This window comes from Polyodon spathula, chromosome 1 (assembly GCF_017654505.1).
Source record: "Polyodon spathula isolate WHYD16114869_AA chromosome 1, ASM1765450v1, whole genome shotgun sequence".
Classification (NCBI taxonomy): Eukaryota; Metazoa; Chordata; class Actinopteri; order Acipenseriformes; family Polyodontidae; genus Polyodon; species Polyodon spathula.
The window spans coordinates 75,410,762-75,430,004 of record NC_054534.1 but is presented as its reverse complement, the minus strand read 5'-3'; the positions used below and the strand labels follow the sequence as shown (position 1 = coordinate 75,430,004).

General features: G+C 38.2%; 1 protein-coding gene and 1 pseudogene across 2 annotated transcripts in view; both read right to left on the bottom strand.

Moving 5' to 3' along the window:
* LOC121322386 (tetraspanin-5) overlaps positions 1-15,814 on the bottom strand; it is a 46,151-nt gene extending 30,337 nt beyond the window's left edge. The window contains exon 1 of one of the 2 annotated variants that reach the window (XR_005951032.1): positions 15,424-15,814. Coding sequence is in view for 1 of the 2 variants with exons in the window: in XM_041262276.1 (XP_041118210.1) it covers positions 15,424-15,504 (81 nt within the window). In the remaining variant the exon portion in view is untranslated. The remainder of the gene's footprint in view (positions 1-15,423) is intronic. The other variant, XM_041262276.1, reaches the window with a different exon arrangement.
* Positions 15,815-16,322: 508 nt separating this feature from the next.
* LOC121326043 lies at positions 16,323-16,441 on the bottom strand (annotated as a pseudogene).
* Positions 16,442-19,243: the final 2,802 nt, after the last annotated feature.

Genomic DNA, 19,243 nt, shown 5'->3' with positions numbered 1-19,243 from the left:
GGCAGGGGAAGTTTCCACCCTCTGATCTGACAAGACCATTTCAGCAGGTTGGACTGTAAACATTTTGTACTCAGGCTTTAGACTTGTTGTGAGTTACTCTAATGCCATGAATGTTTTTTTTTGTTTCTATGTACAGACCTTGGAACAAACACATTTAGAAAAACAATAGACATATTTAAGAATGCTCCTTTCTGACTTAGTGGCATTATAATTCACATTACTACAGGCATACTTATAACTGCATTCATACTGAACTGGACACATCTGCTTTTGATATTTATATTTTTGTGACTCATATAAATCGTCAGTGGCCACCAACACTATAACTGTGGTTGAGTGACACAATCACAACCCTCAAAAGAAAGCTTACACCACCTTCCCAGTAGTGATTTTGGGAAGTACAATTTAATGATTGTAGTTACATCAGCAACATTAGCTGGTTGAAGGAATTCATTTTCTAAAGTGTTCAGAGCTGTGGCGATTGAAGTGAATTTAGATAGCGTGAAAACTGGACCAGCTCTAGATCTGCAGGACAGTATAAATTGTCAAACAGTGTCTTAGAATGGAAGCTGTTCTAAGCGCCAGCCGTCTAAGGGCCACATGTCCAAGGACCACATATCGAAGGACCACATGTCGAAGGACCGTCTGAGCAGTGGCAGTCAAACGGCCACCAGTCCAAGGGCTGTCTGAGTTGTGGCAGTCAGAGTGCGGACAGGTAGAGTGAGGACCTTCTCCAAATCTCTCCCAGTGGCTACTAGAGGCCTCATCACAACTCTTAACATTAGCTGTATTTAAGTAACATTATAAAGTGTTTTGTAGTGGTGTAATCCCATTGAAGTGCCCTGAAACTAGTGTATTGCTTAAGTATTGTCGTTAGCACAGTTTAGTATAATAGACAACTAGCGCCAGCACAAAGTGGCAGCCAACCAAACAGCCTCTCTCCTGTCCTAATTCTCCTTGATCTCTCTGCTGTGCTTGAAATTGTCGATCATTCTCTGTTCTATTCTCCTATCCTCTCTTGCTGACCTGGGAATCTCAGGCACTGCTCTGGCTTGATTCTCCTCCTACCTCTCCGACCGCACCTACCAGGTAACCTGGCACAGCTCAACATCAACATCTCACCCTCTGTCAACAGGAGTCCCCCAAGGATCAGTCTTGGGTCCTCTCCTATTCTCTCTCTACACCCGCTCCCTGGGCCCCCTCATCGCATCCTATGGTTTCTCATACCATTGCTATGCTGATGATGCTCAGATCTTTCTTCCCTCCCGTATCTCCTCTTGGATGCACTCTCATAATCTCAAACTGAACCTCTCTAAATCTGACCTCCTTGTCTTCCCCTCCTCATCTTCCCCTTCCCGAGCTCTATCTCCATTCCTATGGAATCTACCACGCTCTCTCCATCGTCCTCAGCCAAGAACCTCAGAGTAACCCAGGACCGTTGCCTCTCCTACTCCCAGCACATCTCCACTCTAGCCTGCACACCTGCTGTTTCCTCCTGAGCAACATACGAAGCATCCGACCCTTCCTCACCAACTACTCCATGCAACTCCTCGTCCAGGCCCTGGTACTCTCCCGCCTAGACTACTGCAACTCCCTCCTGGCCAGCCTCCCTGTGCCCGCCACCCATCCGCTCCAGCTCATCCAGAACTCCACTGGCTACCGATCACCGTTCGCAACCAGTTCAAGACTCTTGTACTAGCCAATCAATGCCTTGACCAGACTGTTCCCAGCTATCTCCAGACCCTCATCTCTCTGCTCTGCCTGCACTAAAAGACTGGCTGTACCTCCTCCACGCTCCCCTGCCTCCAGAGCCTGCTCCTTCTCCACCCTCGCCCCGCAGTGGTGGAATGACCTTTCTATGGATGTCAGGACTGCCCAGTCCCTGACCACCTTCTGGCGCCTCCTCAAGACACACCTCTTCAGACAACACCTGTAAAACTCAACTCTCCCTTCTGGACAATATATCACTCTGCCTTTAAAGCACTTTACCTTGCACTTATCAGCTCCCTATTGTACTGTATTTAATCCTGCACTTAACCCAATCTGTAGTATCTTGTATTTCACCAGCACTCGTATCTAACTCTGATGTAACTATGAATACTGTTACCTGCTCCTGAACTGCCCCGATGTCAAATCGTACTGGGTTTTGTATCTTGCTCTTAATTATACTGTAATTCTTGCTATGTATTGTTTTTGTGTACAACTTTAAGTCATCCTCGGTGTCTGCTAATAATACACAAACATAACTGGATACATGTATTGTTTATTGTCTGCATCAAACAATAAGGTTGTCATTTCAAATGCACGCTATCTTTTTGAAGCCACTTTTTATTCATGTCATGAATACTTTATGAACACCTCAGGTTGACAAAAGCAAAACATGTAAATGTAAAAAAATCTGCTCTCACCAGACAGTAAAGGCAGACTGTTGAAAGACAAGCCTTTATAAAGGCTGATCCCTTGTTCATCATTCTCACAAACAAAGTACACCACAAAAGCTCCTAGATGCCACAAGCTTTGCCTGTGCTCTATACTATACAGTGTTGACCAAGCCTGTGTACACACTATGGGATTCAGCCTCTTTATTAAACTAGTCGTCAGCTGCTCTATGTCCCTATTGTCATATTTCCTGTAATTATAAATAAGCCTAGAGCAAATTACCTATTTTAATGAGCCCCCCCCCCCCCCAAACTAAACATAATGAGTTCTATATTCTGGTTGATGGTGTACCTCCATCTGATCCACATATTGTCTCCAGCTATTTCAGAGCCAGCCTCCTGCAGTAGATGCCTATAATTCTAATCTTGGCTGTTATATGATCAGCAAAACGAGACCTCAGGTACTGGAGAGGGAACAAAGGCAACCCTGCGGACTTCCTGCTCGCCAGCACTGATAGCAGCACTTGAACATGGCTTCCAACAGATAGGAAAACAGCAACAAAGCTGAAAGGCATGGAGCGCACCAGCAGCCTTGATCTGTAATTGTGTGGAACAACTAGGTATTGCTGTGTGGTTGTGAACCCTTTTTGAGCAATCTGAATATGTATCTTGGGATATATTTAGCAAGAACTGTACAAATACAGCCTACAGATAGTTACAGTGGACTCATCCAAAGCGTCCTAGAAGTGAACGCGTTAGCTATTATTCTTTTCTGGTGACCAGAGGGGCAGTCAATAGCCCATTTTTAGTTAACCCTTTATGAGAACGAGAAGTCTGGCAATCAAGCTTTGGGTTTAGAACAAGAGAGATTAAGATAGTGTCACCTCAATTAGGGGTCTTCCCGTGTTTGCAGTTTGCTTTGTGTCAGCATTTGTTAACTTTGTCACTGCAGCCATTGTACCCAATTTTCTTTCTGTTTGAACTTGTGCAAGTTTCCCTCATTTTTTTTTTTTTTTTTTTTTTTTTTTTTTTTAAACAAGGATAAAAACAATGTCAATGTTATCAAACAGGTCAATGTTAATACTTAGTAATTTAACTGTTTCTACCTAAATCCAGGTTGCTTCTAATGTATAACACTAGGATTTTGTTCTCCCTGTCAAAAAACAAAAATGAAAGCAAACTTTGTACTAGTGGCAAACAGAAACAAAACACACCTTGTTCCTTTAGCTTGCATTTCTCCTTTTTTCATTCAGTATTTATTCAACTTAAACAGCACACCCCTCTACCATGTATTAGTTTAGTTTATTAGTGTATGAGTGTTAGTGTATGTATGTTAGTGCATGAATATTAGTGTATGAGTGCATGAGCTAGAATAAGAGCATGGGAGTCCGTAGCTTTCTTCGATGGGGAGTGGTGTAAAGTACCAAACCATGCACTTCTGAATAACCAATATTCATTGGGGGCATATTTACATGGGTTACCAGTATAACCAGCATAATCAATCTGTTTTTATCTACATGAATCCTTGCCCATGTTGTAGTGTACTTTTTAGTGGTGTGTGGTGATCATAACATATAATTAAAAATGTATTATTTAGTATGAACCAAGGTGAGTAACAACAGCAGCCCTGACTTGCAAATGACCCAAGGACTGGATACAGTTGGGTAAATGCCTGACAGTGCAAAGAAATAAAATTCGTTGTTTTTTTTGTTTTTTTTCGTTTTTTTTTTAACTTGTAGTTATAGTTCTGTTTAGGAATGCTGACCTATAAAACATCCTTCTCCTGCTTTTGTGTAGACAGAATTGATACAGTATACTCTGGAAGCACAAAGGAGTGTGACTGCTGTACTGACTCACACAGCAACTCCTTTTGTCAAGACTGGGCTAAGACAGTTCAACATGTAAGCAGTTAAACTGGAACCCTGGAGACCGGGGGGCACTGCTGCTAAGGCAGTTGGATTTAGCCTGGATTCTGTCTGCTTATCCATTGCAGGCTGTCCATGTGGTTCTCTGGTTAAAAATAAAGTGTTCCTGTAATTATTTTGCACAGCATGAAAAAAAAATGACAAGGCTGACAAAATCCCTCCTACGCGTCTGTTTAGCGGATCCTACTACAGACTTCTCGATGTAGCAGATGCACAAGGGAGTCTGCCACAAATCATGGCAGTTTTCGAAAAATGCAAATAAAAAATTAACACTTCTCATGCACAGCAACCAAAAGATGAAAATGTTTTACATGTTATTAGTCAGAATTACCTGATCACCTCTTGAATGCAATAGGCAACGTGTTTCAATTCTTCCGAATTATACCTTAAGTCCTGTTCAAGCACTTAGGCAAAAAAGCTTTGCAGTAGGTGATTTGTGAAAGACTTTTACTATCTGAATGTAATGAGAAAGTCTGTTCAAAGCCAGGCAGTTCGGTCCAGCCAAGCTCAGTCAGAGCCAGGTAAAGACGGACACAGAACAAAATGATGATAATTCAGGAGTAACGTAACCCTGAGCCACTCAGACTGCAAACATCACAACCAAGAAAGGGAAATGAAAAAGCCAACTACAATTAGAAGTGGGAATGTCTGATCAGATTGAACGGTTTTAGTAAGAAAAGATCTGCATCATTGATGTGTTCATATGTTAAACCATGAGGCGATGAAATGGTTAATTTTGACTAGACACCAACTGCAACAGAACTGTAATGAGAAAATCATCGAATACAGCAGTGTACCAACACTGTCTGAAAGTGACTCGTCTGCATTATTATTACCAGAAATTAAACATGTTAATGTTCACTGGACACAACCTGCAACTGAAGTTTGAGAGAATCATGCCAACTATAAAGACACTGGGGTCCATTTTAATGATCTAAACAGTGGCAAATCTAAACACTAAAATGTCTGATATTTTGCTGACCTCATTTACTATATTAGTGATTTTGTTGTAATTGTATTAAAAGGGAACATACCTTCAGGATTAATATAGGATTACAGAGCAGTGGCATTTAGATTAGCCACTGTTTCGGTTAAAAAAAATATAGTACTGAAATGTTCCCTGGACACCACCAGTAATGGAACATTTTTTGAGAGAATCATAGAATACAGCTGGCACACAAGGATACTTTTTTTGTTAGGTCCTTATCGTCCAGAGACCAAAAAGTCACGCAACTGCCAGCTGACGTATCAGTATCTGTACTGTAGTTCAGGTTAGAACATAACTTGAAAAGTGTAAGGTTTAACACGAGTCCACACTGAAACAATTTTACTCAGCGTTGTTGGCAACGATACCCGTTGGTGAAATTAGTTGGAGGCAGAAATATGTCAACGTGAATCCACTCCAAACCAAAACATCAAGCAGTTTATGAGATGTGAGCTGAAGAAGGTTTAAGAATTGTGTGGTGGTTGAGACACATGATCATAATAACAGAATTACTGGAAATACAGGTCTTTGTAGCTTGTTACTGTACACTGAGAAGCTATTTCACCACAACCCCTCATTTATTTTTTACACAAATGAGAAATCTGGTAGTGAAGGAGAAGGAGATCACGTAGGCTTCCAATAATTAATTGGCGTGTGTTTGTTTCATTTGTTTTAAGGATAAACAGTTCATTTCTAAAATGTTTTTGTTTCTAGCCCTTCTATTTGAAGAGGCAACTTTGAACAAGCTGTTATCTTTTAATCCTTACAGTTCCACCTGCCCAGTGACCAAAGAATCACATCTAATAAGCCAGTGTGAGAAAACTTGATCGGTTCCAACAATGCTATTGGACACCATGGGCCATACTAATCAAGGTATTTATACCAAAATTTACTTTGCACCGTTTTTTAGGAAAGGAAAATCCAACTATTACAGTAACAAAGTCCTTAGTCCTATCTTTGACTCCTTGAGTTAACTTTGAGGGTTGTTTGTTTCTAGTTTTATAATGGTGTTTAGTCAGTATTGTCACTTCAACAATATCTAAACTTTATATTGAATTGTTTTTTTTTTTTTTTTTTTTATTGAATTATTAAAATGATTACTCAATTAAATGTACGTTATACACCCTGTGTGTTATGGAAATGTAGCAATAGTCTTCTCCAAATCATTCACTAAAATGAAAACATGGGGATGAAGCTCAGGCAGTTTCTCACTCTTATTTTTTAATATCAATAAGATATCAGATACATCATATCACACAGACTACAGAAACCATGTGATTATGCATACTTCCTCAATTCTCACGAAGATCAAAACAAAATATTGGAAAGTACCGCACTGTGCAACATCATTAGGACACCTTTATATTTATATTTCTGTAAACCTTAATATTTAATTGTGATACTGTAAGGTTGTTATTATAAGCATGTCTTAAGCCCCGTTCACACTTGTACTTTTAAGCCTGAGTGTCACTGCAGAACAGTAGCGCAACGTCTGTTCACACTGGGGGCCAGAAAGGGCCAGAACAGGGCCAGAAAGTGGTACATAGTCAGAATGGCATGAAAAGCATTTATTAAAGCTGACACAGGACTGCAAGCAATCAGCAAAAACAAACAAACAAAAATACTGTACAGAGTTATAGATGTGATCTTAGTATAGCTCCATACCTTTAAAGCCTATTGCACTTAAAATACACATCTCTTATGATAATAATTTCAAAGGTTGGCTCCAATTAAGGGCACATTGATTCAGAAGTGCTGTCATTGACCTCTTATGACAGATCGAATGATGACTGTGTTAGAGCTCCCTCCCGACCTATGAGGACACTGCATAAAGGGAACAGGGTACCCTGGACTAAAAGGCATGATAATTTATTCCTATGGGTAGGTGGAAGTTGGCCGGCTAGAAAAGGGGTGGGGCTACGGTACCCAAACTCAATGACCCAGGCGGAAACGGTTGGCGAATAGGAGAAGCGGATGCGCTCGTTAACCAAAGGGTCATAGCAATAAATAGCAATATAAATAGGGGTCATAGCAAATGAATCTGTTCCTTTGTAAATGGTTGGATTTGACCTTGAAGGAACACCGTGCAATACTGAAAACTGTGAGTGTTTTTCTTGTGTTTGCAAGCTCTTTATCCCACAACCCTTTGCGTGCAGCGTGATGGAGGTACCCATACAGAGTCAGTGGTTGATTATCTTACAAAGAATATCTAGATCAATGATAATGCATACCATAAAAAGGTGCATGCTGTGTTCTTGTCACTTTTTAGTCCAAAAAAATAAATAAATAAATGCATAAACCAGTGAAGCAACTCAACTCATTTACACGCACAGTATTTGGCTAATTTACATACCATAACGCGCACACTACACATATTGTGAGTGATAATTTAATGTGCATGACAATGTCAGAGACTTGCCCATGACCACTATGATATCAAAAGCCCCAGCAGTCAAGACGTATCTTTTGGTCAGTAGCTTATTGTGAAGGTGGAACACTGACCGAAGATGAGCGATCAACAGACACAGCACTCCACAGCAGGGGACAGGCAGAGGCAACGTAAAGTGAAACTGCACTGCTTACCTTTTAATTTTATTCCTTGTGTGATGTAAAAAAAAAAAATAATAGAAAAAGCCTTTTTCCTTTCTCCTTTAATGCACATGCAATAAAAGTCATGTTGTGCAATGGCATATTTTTTCTTTTTGTTTTGCTTACTCAAGAAATATTGATTGATGAGACGTAGCCTCAATTCTCTTCCTTGTCGGCATTGCCACTCTGCAGAGCAGGTTCCATGGATCAAGGTGACAGTTCTGTGAGTACAATCAATAGCACCCATCACATCGGGGAAGCCAGTAACCTGGTAGAAGCCCACTTCCACGTCCTGTAAACCTGTCCTCTGCGTGGGAAATTTAATATAATTCCCTGTGTACTTTAGCAGGGCATGCAGTTGTATTATACACATGAGTAGCTACAGCTTTTAATGGCAGGGAGTATATGAATCCAACTAAACACAGGTGTGCAGTTAAAGCAGTAAAAACTGCTACTCCTTTCTGTTTCAATGGATATTTTCACGCTCTTATCTCTTTCTCTCTCGCTCTCTCTTATAATATACTCTCAACTTTCCTCAGTTCGTGTGCAGCACTCCTATTGATGGATGCTGACTCCGCCCACTCACCACCCATTGGCCCATCGGAACACCGTTGCATTCACACACAGAAACACACGCACGCACACACACACACACATAAACTGACAGAGGGCAAGCGACACAACAGTACACAAACACAACACAGCAATTCCCAACCCCATCCCCAGTCCATTATTAAGTCCATTTTTTGCTGGTCGCTTGTGTTGCGGCTGCCCTGCCATTACAGTATGAATACAAGGTAGTTAGAAATGTATCAGAAAACCCTGGATGTCTTGCTTGCTCACGTGACAGCCACATACAACGAGATCTTTACGTACTTAATTGCAACTGGAAAAATAAATAACACATCTCATTATTGGGGGGGGGGGGGGGGTTGCATTATTTAAACACATTATCATACATTACCATACAAATCACATATTCATTCCCAGTACCATAATTTGGCACAATAAAATTAGTGTGCACCATAATATGCCCACTATTTTGCACAATATGAATAAAACTGCAATAGTAAATGTGGAAATCATTAACATGGAAAGTAATTGCAATTATCGCACACCATATAGTTTACCACCCTTTCATAAATGAGGCCATAAGAGCGTATCCTAGCAACGCGCTGATGTTGTTTATGTAACGTAACAGCACTAAAAGAAGCACACTCAAGGTTTTAATGCAAACCAGCAACACAAGTCTTCAAACTGGGTGAGATATGTAATATCTCATGTACTCGAAGGTCGGGACATTTAAGGACAGATGATGCATCGATTATTCGTTGCACCACTAGTAGAAACTCTGTGCTCTATTTTAAACAGAAACATTAAAATAGTGTAAAGGGTGTAAAAAGGCACAACAACCAGGCAGAATCAGCATCACAAGTGACTATGGTATTTCAATTAGACTGCTCCCCATAAATATTATAAGCCTACAAGGGAGTTCATTTGTTTTCATGGCAACCCTGTTTTGCTTCCCAAGTGGTTTCTGTTCCTCTGCAACTGGAAAAACAGTATCACTTGCATAATGACTACTAAAGCAAAACTAGGCTTTCCAAACATGTGTATTTTAGCAAATAGGCTTGATTTGACTATATAGGATTAAGAAGCACAAAAATCAAGTCAATGAAAAATTGGGGTTAGGATTTTTCAGTGGACGAATTGATAATCTAACCATTTAGACAAAAACAAGACATGCATATTGTGAAATGATAAGTATGATAAGAATGTAAAATGAGAAAACATAAAACAAAAATCTCAATAGAAAGCAGTAGACATTCTCTTCTATTCAGCTGTCTGTTTTTTGTGTACCACTCTGAACCCTGTAGCCACAACAATAGGAACATACTCCAGGACTATACAATCTCTCATCCAGAACGTCAAACACTATAAATTGCACAGTGGTACTAAAAGTAAAACAATTAACGACATTAAAAGCTTAGGAGGCTCACTGGGGATCCAGACATATGCAGTACAGTGTGGTACACGCTATAACAGCTATAACCAAAGGATACACTGACTGAACCTGAGGACTGTCAAAAAACCTCAACCATTAAGGTCTCAGTGTTTCGTCCACTCATAAAACAGAGCTCTACATTTCAAAATGTTATGCTACCGCACCTAAGCATTTTCCATCCGTGCATTAAAGTTGTTAAGTTCAAAACTGTCCTTTTAGCTTGATGACGCAGTGTGCCCTGCTTCAGCCTATAAGAAAACACAAGAAATGTCATCCAGACTTATTTTGTATTTCCCCTTGAAAAAAAAAAGTTACCGCCACGAACGTACAGAAAGCAAAATCTTGCCAAGTGTGCAGTCTAAGAGGTATTATGTGGCATAAACCAGATCCCAAAAGTTGTCAAAAGAAGGAGGACCGTTTGGAATGTGCCTGTCACAAGCACTTAGCAACACTGTTTTCAAAATGCATGTGGCCTGCATGGAGGACTCTCTGATGAGAGTGCCACTGCAGATCTTCAGGAGATTATACCTGGGATGGGATAGACGTTAGACAAGGGAAAGAAAACATAAATCTCACAAAACGCTCAGAGACCAGACAGGGCCCACAGAGGTTGCCATCTATAACGGAGTACGGGAAACTTAACTTTCAGTTATTTACTGAACTAAAAAACTGCCCTTCACCACTATATTTGCCTTTTACCAGTTCCTGCTACCAACCTTAAGTCATGGTAGCAGCCAGTGCAGTATTTATCAACAAGGAGAGGGGAATTTCAAACTAAACACTGACTCTCAAAACACACCAATACTACCCAATTCTAACACTCTCTATAGCACAACAGAATAATGTAGGACCATTCCCACATATTGTACTTCTATAAGAGTTGTGTACCGGTAGTTCTGTCAGGGTGAAATATAGGTCACAGGCTTTAAAAAAAAAGATGTTATAAATATTTTAAAATAATGCATTTGATCACAGACTTGAAAGTAATGTTCTACATGTAATCCCAATCCACCATAAAAAGGCACTGGGCAACTCAAGTTTTGAAATATGATTGAAGAACAGTTTAGACTGAAGAAGTGACAGCATGCCAGATTACTTTACCATGGCATAACCTTCCTCAGATTTTTTTTGATAATTGGAACTATATTTCCTGTGCCCTTAGAGGAAAAACAGCCCCACAGAAGGCCATTACCACCTCCATGCTTGACAGTAGGTATGGTGTTCTTTTCTTTGTATGCCTCATCAGACTTCCAAACGTCACAACTATCAGTGTGACCAAATAGCTTGATTTTTGTTTCATCACTCCACAAAACCTTTGACCAGAACACATATTCATCATTCAAATGCTGTTTTGTCCTTCTGACTTTTTCCTAAGAGTGGCTTTTTCCTTGGCCTGCAACCATTGAGGCCTTCACCATGCAATACTTGACCTGTGATTGAAATGGAAACCCCAGTCCGACTTGCAGCCAATTCACTATGAATATCTTTGGCAGTCAATCTCAGATTGTCATTAACATTTCTCACAATATTCTACTTGTTTTTGTGGAAGAATCTTCTTTCTTCCAGACCGAGCAAGCATCGTGACAGTACCATGAGTCTTGTACTTCTTGGTAATAGAAACAATAGTTGAAATTGGGATACTCAAAAGCTTGGAAATCTTATTGTATCCTTCTCAAGCTTTATGACAATAAATAATTTTCTGCCTAAGGTCTTCAGATAGCACTTTACTTTTTCCCATATTGATTTATTGATAAAGAAAGCAATCATCCTATGCCTAAACCTTTTATAATCTCTAAGAATGTTCACTTACAATCAAGAATTTTCTAGACTTTTCTAGAACTAGGTTCTGCAGTATCATATTGAAATTTCTAGCACCTTGTAGACAACACTATCATAGCATCAAAGGGTATGAAAACTTGAATTATCATTTGTGGAATTTTGCATAAAAAATTGCTTGAATAAATAATTAGACATCTATTTCTTGTAACTTTTTTTCCTCATCCACAAAAGCAAAACTTTTGCTACAGACTTTTCTAAAATTCTTTGTTTTCTAGAAATTATAAATGTCCACTGTGTATGTAAACTTCTGACTACAAACAATATTATATATATATATATATATATATATATATATATATATATATATATATATATATATATATATATATATATATATATATAGTCAAAAATTTACATACACCAATGGACATTTATATTAGCATTTAATTTACAACACTTATTCTTTCCCTTCACAAAAGATGGTTCATTTACACATCAGTTCAACAGAAGATCTTTGGTCGAGTTGAAGGGAACACTATCAAGGCACGTTTTACGTTACGTGAGTTTTTAATATGGAAAATAAACATTGAATGCAATGTAATTCCTCAGCAGTAAAGTCAACCTCACCTGAGGTTCATCTTAAGCACAATAATTTTCTGTGCAAATTAGATTCAATATTTAACAGTACTTCTGCAGAAAATTCATTGCTAAACTATTATTTAATTATTTAGCAGACACTTATTCAAAGCAACTTACAGAAATTCGACAATAAAAAAATTGTATAAGTTACAGGCAATTAAATGCAAAACAAACACATATATCCAATATACATAAAATAAATATAAAAAAGGAAAATAGGAATCTACAAATAAAGGTTGAATAATTGGGTTTTGAGAAGATGGCAGAAAGCAGTAAAAAGATTGAACAGTCATGAGGACAACCGGTAACTGGTTCCACCACAAGGATACAAGGGAAGAGAAGGAGCAAGCATGAGAGAAAGGAGAGTGAAGAGAAGGCATAACAAGTCGGTCAGTAGAGGATGACCGGAGACAATGAGAGAAGGAAACACAAGGGACTGTAGATAGGAAGAGAAAGGGTCAAGCAATAGGCAAGAGAAAGGGTCTTCACAGAGATAGGTAACCAGTGCAGAGTGCAAAACAGAGGGCTAGCATGAGAGTAGAAGATTTGCAAGAACACCAGACGAATAGTAACATTTTGAATAAGTTGAAGTGGGTGAATTGCTGAAGCAGGGAGACCAGAGAGGAGAGAGTTACAGTAATCCAATTCTAGAAAGAACAAGAGCTTGGATGTTGCTAAGAAATAAATGACAAGTATGTGTTAGTGAAGAGACATGTTGAGAATAGGTGAGGGAGTGGTCCAAAATAGCACCTAGGTTTCTAGCAGGAGGAGAAAGATTGATAGCATCAAGGCAGACAGAGAGAGGTCTGAGAAGAGAGGAGAAGTAGAAGGAAAGTAAAGGAGGTCAGATTTAGAAAGGTTGAGTTTGAGGTGATGTGTATCCAAGATGAAATTGCTGAGAGACAACCTGAAATGTGAGAGGAGATATGGGAGTCAAATGAAGGAAAAGAGAGAAAAATCTGAGTATACAGGTATATATGGGAAGCCAAAAGAGAAGATATGGGTATCTAGTGAGCAGGTATAGTGAGAGTAGAACGGGTCCTAGGCCAGATTCTTGAGGTACACCTATAGAGGGGGTGAGGAGAAGAGAGAACCACATCAGGAAACCTGAAAAGAATGGTCAGAAAGATAAAAGGAAAACCTGGCAAAAGCAGTGCCTGAAATTCCTAGATCAGAGAGAGGAAAGCAAAAATATCCAAAGCAAAAGTCCAAGCCTTGTAAGAATAAAAACTTTGCTATAGTTGCCACAAAAGGCACATGATAGAATTCTATACATCCATAACTACATAATAGCTGAATTTTGAAATATTAATATTAACTTAATAAATGCACACAGAATGTATTAAGTTTCTTTAGTATTTCTAGACTTCTATACAGCTAAATATATTTTTTCGATTGACATGTTTGTAATATACTTTGTTTTTCCTTAAAATATACGGCACAGCTAGTGGTGTGTTTACTGAAACCTTTCCATTCCTGGCACTTAACAGTTGATTCTAAACCAACAGCTGGTGTTTAACTAGGTTAATAATTTTAAAAAGAGTTGCATACTGCATGATGGCACATATTAGAGGTAACACTGCACCTGGATCTAGGATAGTACCAGTATTACAAATGTACATAGCATTTAACAGAACAGAAAGTTATCAGATTGCATTACTTTCCCTGTATGGGGTAAACACTGGTGCTTTATATTTTCAGTAGATTACATTATTTAAATCTGCAAACCATTTTGGAGGCACTAGCTGGATCAAAAAATGAACACAAGGCAAAACAATTAATGTGACTGAACACTATAAATGATACAAAGTAGCCTTGTGACCTGTTGAAAGATTTGTGTGTAAATTTAAAAGGAATATGTATTCTTTACTCATGTAACCCATATAATGAATGTGCACAATGTGTGCTGCTATTTAAAATAATCCATTACTTGATCCAAATTATAACTATATTATTAACCAAATTATATCCTATAAAAATTATATAATTTACAAATATTCAGCACCTGCAGCAGAGGTGGAATTAAGTGCTGTTAAGAATGCTGATAATAATCCAAAAACAATCTGCACCTCCCTCCCCTAAAAAACAAAAAAAAAACCTCTTAGGTGTAGGTTGGGTACATTGGATGCCCTTCAAGTTGTTAAATGATTAAAGTCAAATAATATATGGCTGGCACTTGCTAAGCAGAGTCTGTAGTCCTTGCTGAAGCAACTTCTCAAATAAAAAAAAAAAAAAATATTGTGTACAATACAATATCGGACAATGACAATGTGAAATGTAACTGATTTCAATTAAACATTAAAGCTAAACGCGTACTTAAACGGTCACAATACTACATACCTAAAAAGATGGTTGTAAACATTCCTAAACATGTCACATTCCCGAATAGACATTATGTTTTGTAGTACTGTACAAAAAAAACTATTATTCTAATTATCATGGTTTTAATTGAAACAGAAATACGCAGCTGTGGGGGAGTGGAAATAATGGGAGTCAGATGTAGATACCAGGTACCAAGATGTACACTTTGATAAAAGTAGCCTACTCGCTAGGGAACACATACAAAGCATTACATAATAGTTTTACACAAAGTTAGTTTTCATGTATTTAACAGCGTTCACCATTGTGCCTTATGTTGAATAATTGAGACAGTTCATCTTTAAAACAGAGTAGTGATATAAAATCGTTTGTCAGAGCGCTATTACGTTTTCCCTGCTTAACAATACAAATTCCCCAACTCATCTAGACACGACAGTCCCTGTAATTCGCTCAACAGAAAAATCTGAATGTGAGTATTGTTATGATCAAATGTATTTCTGCTTCTGCGTCTGGTATTATTGTGTAAAAACATCGCTATTCTGCAACTTCATATAAAACGATCGCTTAAACTCGGATTAGTTCAAAGTTGCCAAGCTGTTTTAAATCTACCCGAATCCAATTAAAGGTCTGTCACAAGATGCACTTGCCAAGGCCTGGTTCCTAATTGCAAAACCGTTTGGATTAGTGATACATAAATATCTACCAAATACAGTAATTTACCGGGCCTAAACCCAGCATTATTCACTAAATACCATCATGCACAATATGTGAGACTAAGGGAATAAAGTCACAAAATTCACTCACCCAAAAAATAATGTTGAATCCAAATATAAAGTATTTGATGCAGCAACTGACTTCAGGACCTTTGTAATGTTTTCCTGACATGCTCGAATTTCATGAACGTTTTCCCCCCGAAATAAAACACAATTCACAAATAATAAGAGCAGGTAGTAAACAGCAATTGCCTGAGCACAGCGATCCAATAAAGTATGAAATTTCTGGAACAGCTTTATTCAGGTCCCAGTATTTAACAACAATGACATCATTTGTCACTATGTAATCTGACACAACGTGAAGAAAACAAAACAGAACTCTGTGTGTTAGTATTTGCTAAATCCCACCAAAGAAGATCTTGCGTTTCTGTATCCCTATGACCAGAATAGCGGACCTAAATCCTCCGCGTCTTCCCAGAATATGGCTGTCTAGACTGACCTGCACGTTTACCAATCAGATGGAAGATAGCAGAGGCAAGGGAAGGACTTCCTCTGTTATTTGGAGTTGGTTGAAATCACTGATCACTAAGACTATACTCTTTTCAAAGGGTTATGGTTTGCTCTGAAAATGTGAGAAAGAGAACATTTTGAAAGTACCTTCAGGTTAAATAAATACATATTTATTTCCTTTTGAACTGTTATAAAGTATTTTTATTTCCAGCTGTACTAAAAGTTCTAGCGATTGCTCCTAAACAGAACATTTTACATTATTAGCTTTCTGTTAACAATTTCTATCTTGTTTCCAAAAAGTTACCATGAAAACCCTAACGGACCGATAGTTACATTGTTATTGCCTAGTCAAATGACAACTTTCATGCAATTCTGTAAAAGCCAGTTTTTTTTAGCTAGCCTAAAATCTTGCAAGAAATATGCTGCGAAATGTTCAACTTTAAGCTAATGCTATTGTTATTAGTAATTTCAACACTGTGATGCTTACAGCACTCAGTATTCCCAGGTGATCTTCCATCCAAGTACTAACCAAGACCAACATTGCTTTGCTTCTGAGATCAGGTGAGATCAGGCTTATTCAAAGTGGTCTGGCTGTAGGTGCTACTGTTATTAGTAGTAGTGGTTGCAGTAGTCGTAGTGTTATTAGTGTGACGTTAGAACTCGTGTGGATCTCAGATACCTAAGGCATTTAAATATTATTACATTATTGAATCCAGTGACTTGGTGGTTGAGGCTTAGACGTTCATTCTGAGCCAGAATTTTCAACCTTTTTTCTCTCTCTCTAAATCGCCAAGGAACATTTATTTTGGTACTTGTCCTTAAAATGTGCTAATAACGAATTGGAGAAGCAAGTTTAAAAAACTTATTGTATGAAACTTGGAAGTAGCAAATCATTAAGGAATGTCTTTATTAATGACTTTGTAATGTATCAGTTCTCTTGCGTTATGTAAGCCTATCGCCCTTGGCATTAAGAATTTGATGTGGCTACTGCAAAGTAGACTTTATATAAAAAATAGACAATTAACAATCTTGTTATTCATGGGTTAAAGCAAGACACAACCACACTTGAGCACAAATGGAAGTGTTCTTTTAGGGGTCTATTGGTTTACACACTGGAAGAAGGGTTTGCATGCCCATGCATGGTAAATACAATACAATACCTTGTGGGCATGTAAGCCCTTCTTCCAGGGCATAAACTGTGTATAAACCAAGCAGAATAGACCCCTTATTGTACTGCAAGTAGGCCTTGCCACCTGGCCCCATAATTCCTGGACACTGAGACAGAACATGTTTTTAAAACTGCCTCTTAATTGAAAGAAATTCACACTTACATTGGGTATTAAACCCTTGCTATACAGATAGTGTTGATTATTCAGTGCAGGGTAGCCTAACAATACTATACAATACAATACAATACAATACAGGTTGACCTGGGTGACAGGCACAAGCACACAGTGAGCTGCGCGTATCAATGGCCCAGAAGTATGGAAGGCCATCCAAGTCAAAAAAGTGTTATTTATAAGCATTCAAATATTTAGTACACATATTTATTTGGACCAATCAAAAAAAAAAAAAAAAAGACTGCATTCTAAATAAATGTAAATTAACTAGGGGGCTGGCCATTTTACAGTATTACCTAAGTAGGGGCTAGTCATTTTACAGTCATGAAGCGTAATTACAAGAGTAGAGAGGAAAATTGTAAATCATGGCGGCAAGGAATTTTCTTCTACAGTGCAAATATAGATTTGCCAAGTGCTGCCGACTTCTTGAGACAGACAGTGTTGACCGTGACACAGTTCAGTTTGTAGTAATCAATGTACACAATCAGTTTTTTTTTTTTATTTTATAATGATATTTATTTCTGTTTTACACAAAAATATTCAGTTAACACAGCTAATATTAGATTCAATGTCAGATCTTTCAACATATATTAGTTACAGTGGGGTTTCCACTGAATTAAAGTGATTTCTAAGGCTCTGAAACCACCAGTCGATGCTCGTCTTGGTGGGCCCAGGTCTATCAATCTTTCACTAGACTTTACCCAATGGCAAGTCCATATACTGCCACAAACTGAGTGGGAATAGCAGATGTAAGGCAACTTTTAATTGGATAATTTATTACACATACTATTTTCTTTAAATTCATTGGTTCTCATTTCATTTTCAGCAATCTGATTGGCCAAATTAGTATGCATAGTAATTAGAATTACAAGACGTACTAAATTCAAACGAGAACATGTACTAAATAATGCATTTTTAACCCAGGTGGCCTACTATACAGACACAGCTTGTTACAGATGCTTCCACCCAAGTTTCTCTGGATTGAACTGTCGGCCCAAATGTTGATTAAAGCAAATGTTTCTTCATCCCTGCTGCAATCTGGCTCATGGTGTTTCTCAAGCAACAAAAGTATGGATAAACAGAATAAAAATGTTCCTTGTGGAAGTGAAACCTTCATGCAGGTGCTGTTTGATATTTAGTCGGGTTATAAACAGCCGTCATGCATTTTGTCTCGCTCAACCCGGGTCAAAGCGGGTCGACCCACATTCTGAGGTGGGTTGCTGGGGATCTGGGTCAACCTGAGTACGTGGTTTCACACTACGTAGGATTGTGACCCAGGTAGCCGGAACCCAGGTAGGAGTGCCAGTGTGAAAGGGGTTTAATTTTGCGTCATAAAGTCAAATGAAACCTTCTGACATTAACATTAACATATTGCATTAGATACCGCTTTGTAGTTTTGAGAGATCAATAGTTTTCCATATACTTAACAAAAAACTGTCAAATTGAAAAATGTGACATTTCAAAATCTAACATGAAATACTGTACTACTAGTATGGCTTCCTTGTGTAGTTAATTTTATTACATGATGTTAACTAAAAGATCTAAATTATGTTCATATCTTTTTTTTTAATTGTCTCAATCCTAAAATTCTAGTTGAAGCAACTTTTGTCCATTGCTGTACCTCTCTTCTTGTTCTGATGTTATCTAACTGTGCATGCTAATGCATTTTTTCCATGAATTGAAACTAATGAAAAGAATCATAATACAGCAGGATGCAGAAAAATAATTTATTTGAAATGCTATGGAAATGGCGCAGCAAACATATTTATAGAATATGTCTTTATTTTTTGCTGTTCGAATAACTTTACCCACCCATGACGTCATCACTAGAAATACGCTAGAAATGGGTTTTAATGGAAACTGCCTCGCGAACAGTTTTCTTTATTTATTGTGAATAACCTGGATTTGCAGAAACGTTTATTTTCTTCGACATTTCAATAGAAACATTGCGTCATTGTTCTGAAGAACATGGACACACAGGGAAAGTTTAACCATGTATTGATTTATTGCTTGGGAAGGCAAACATTACAGTAATTTTTGACTCTACAAATGTATCCACCT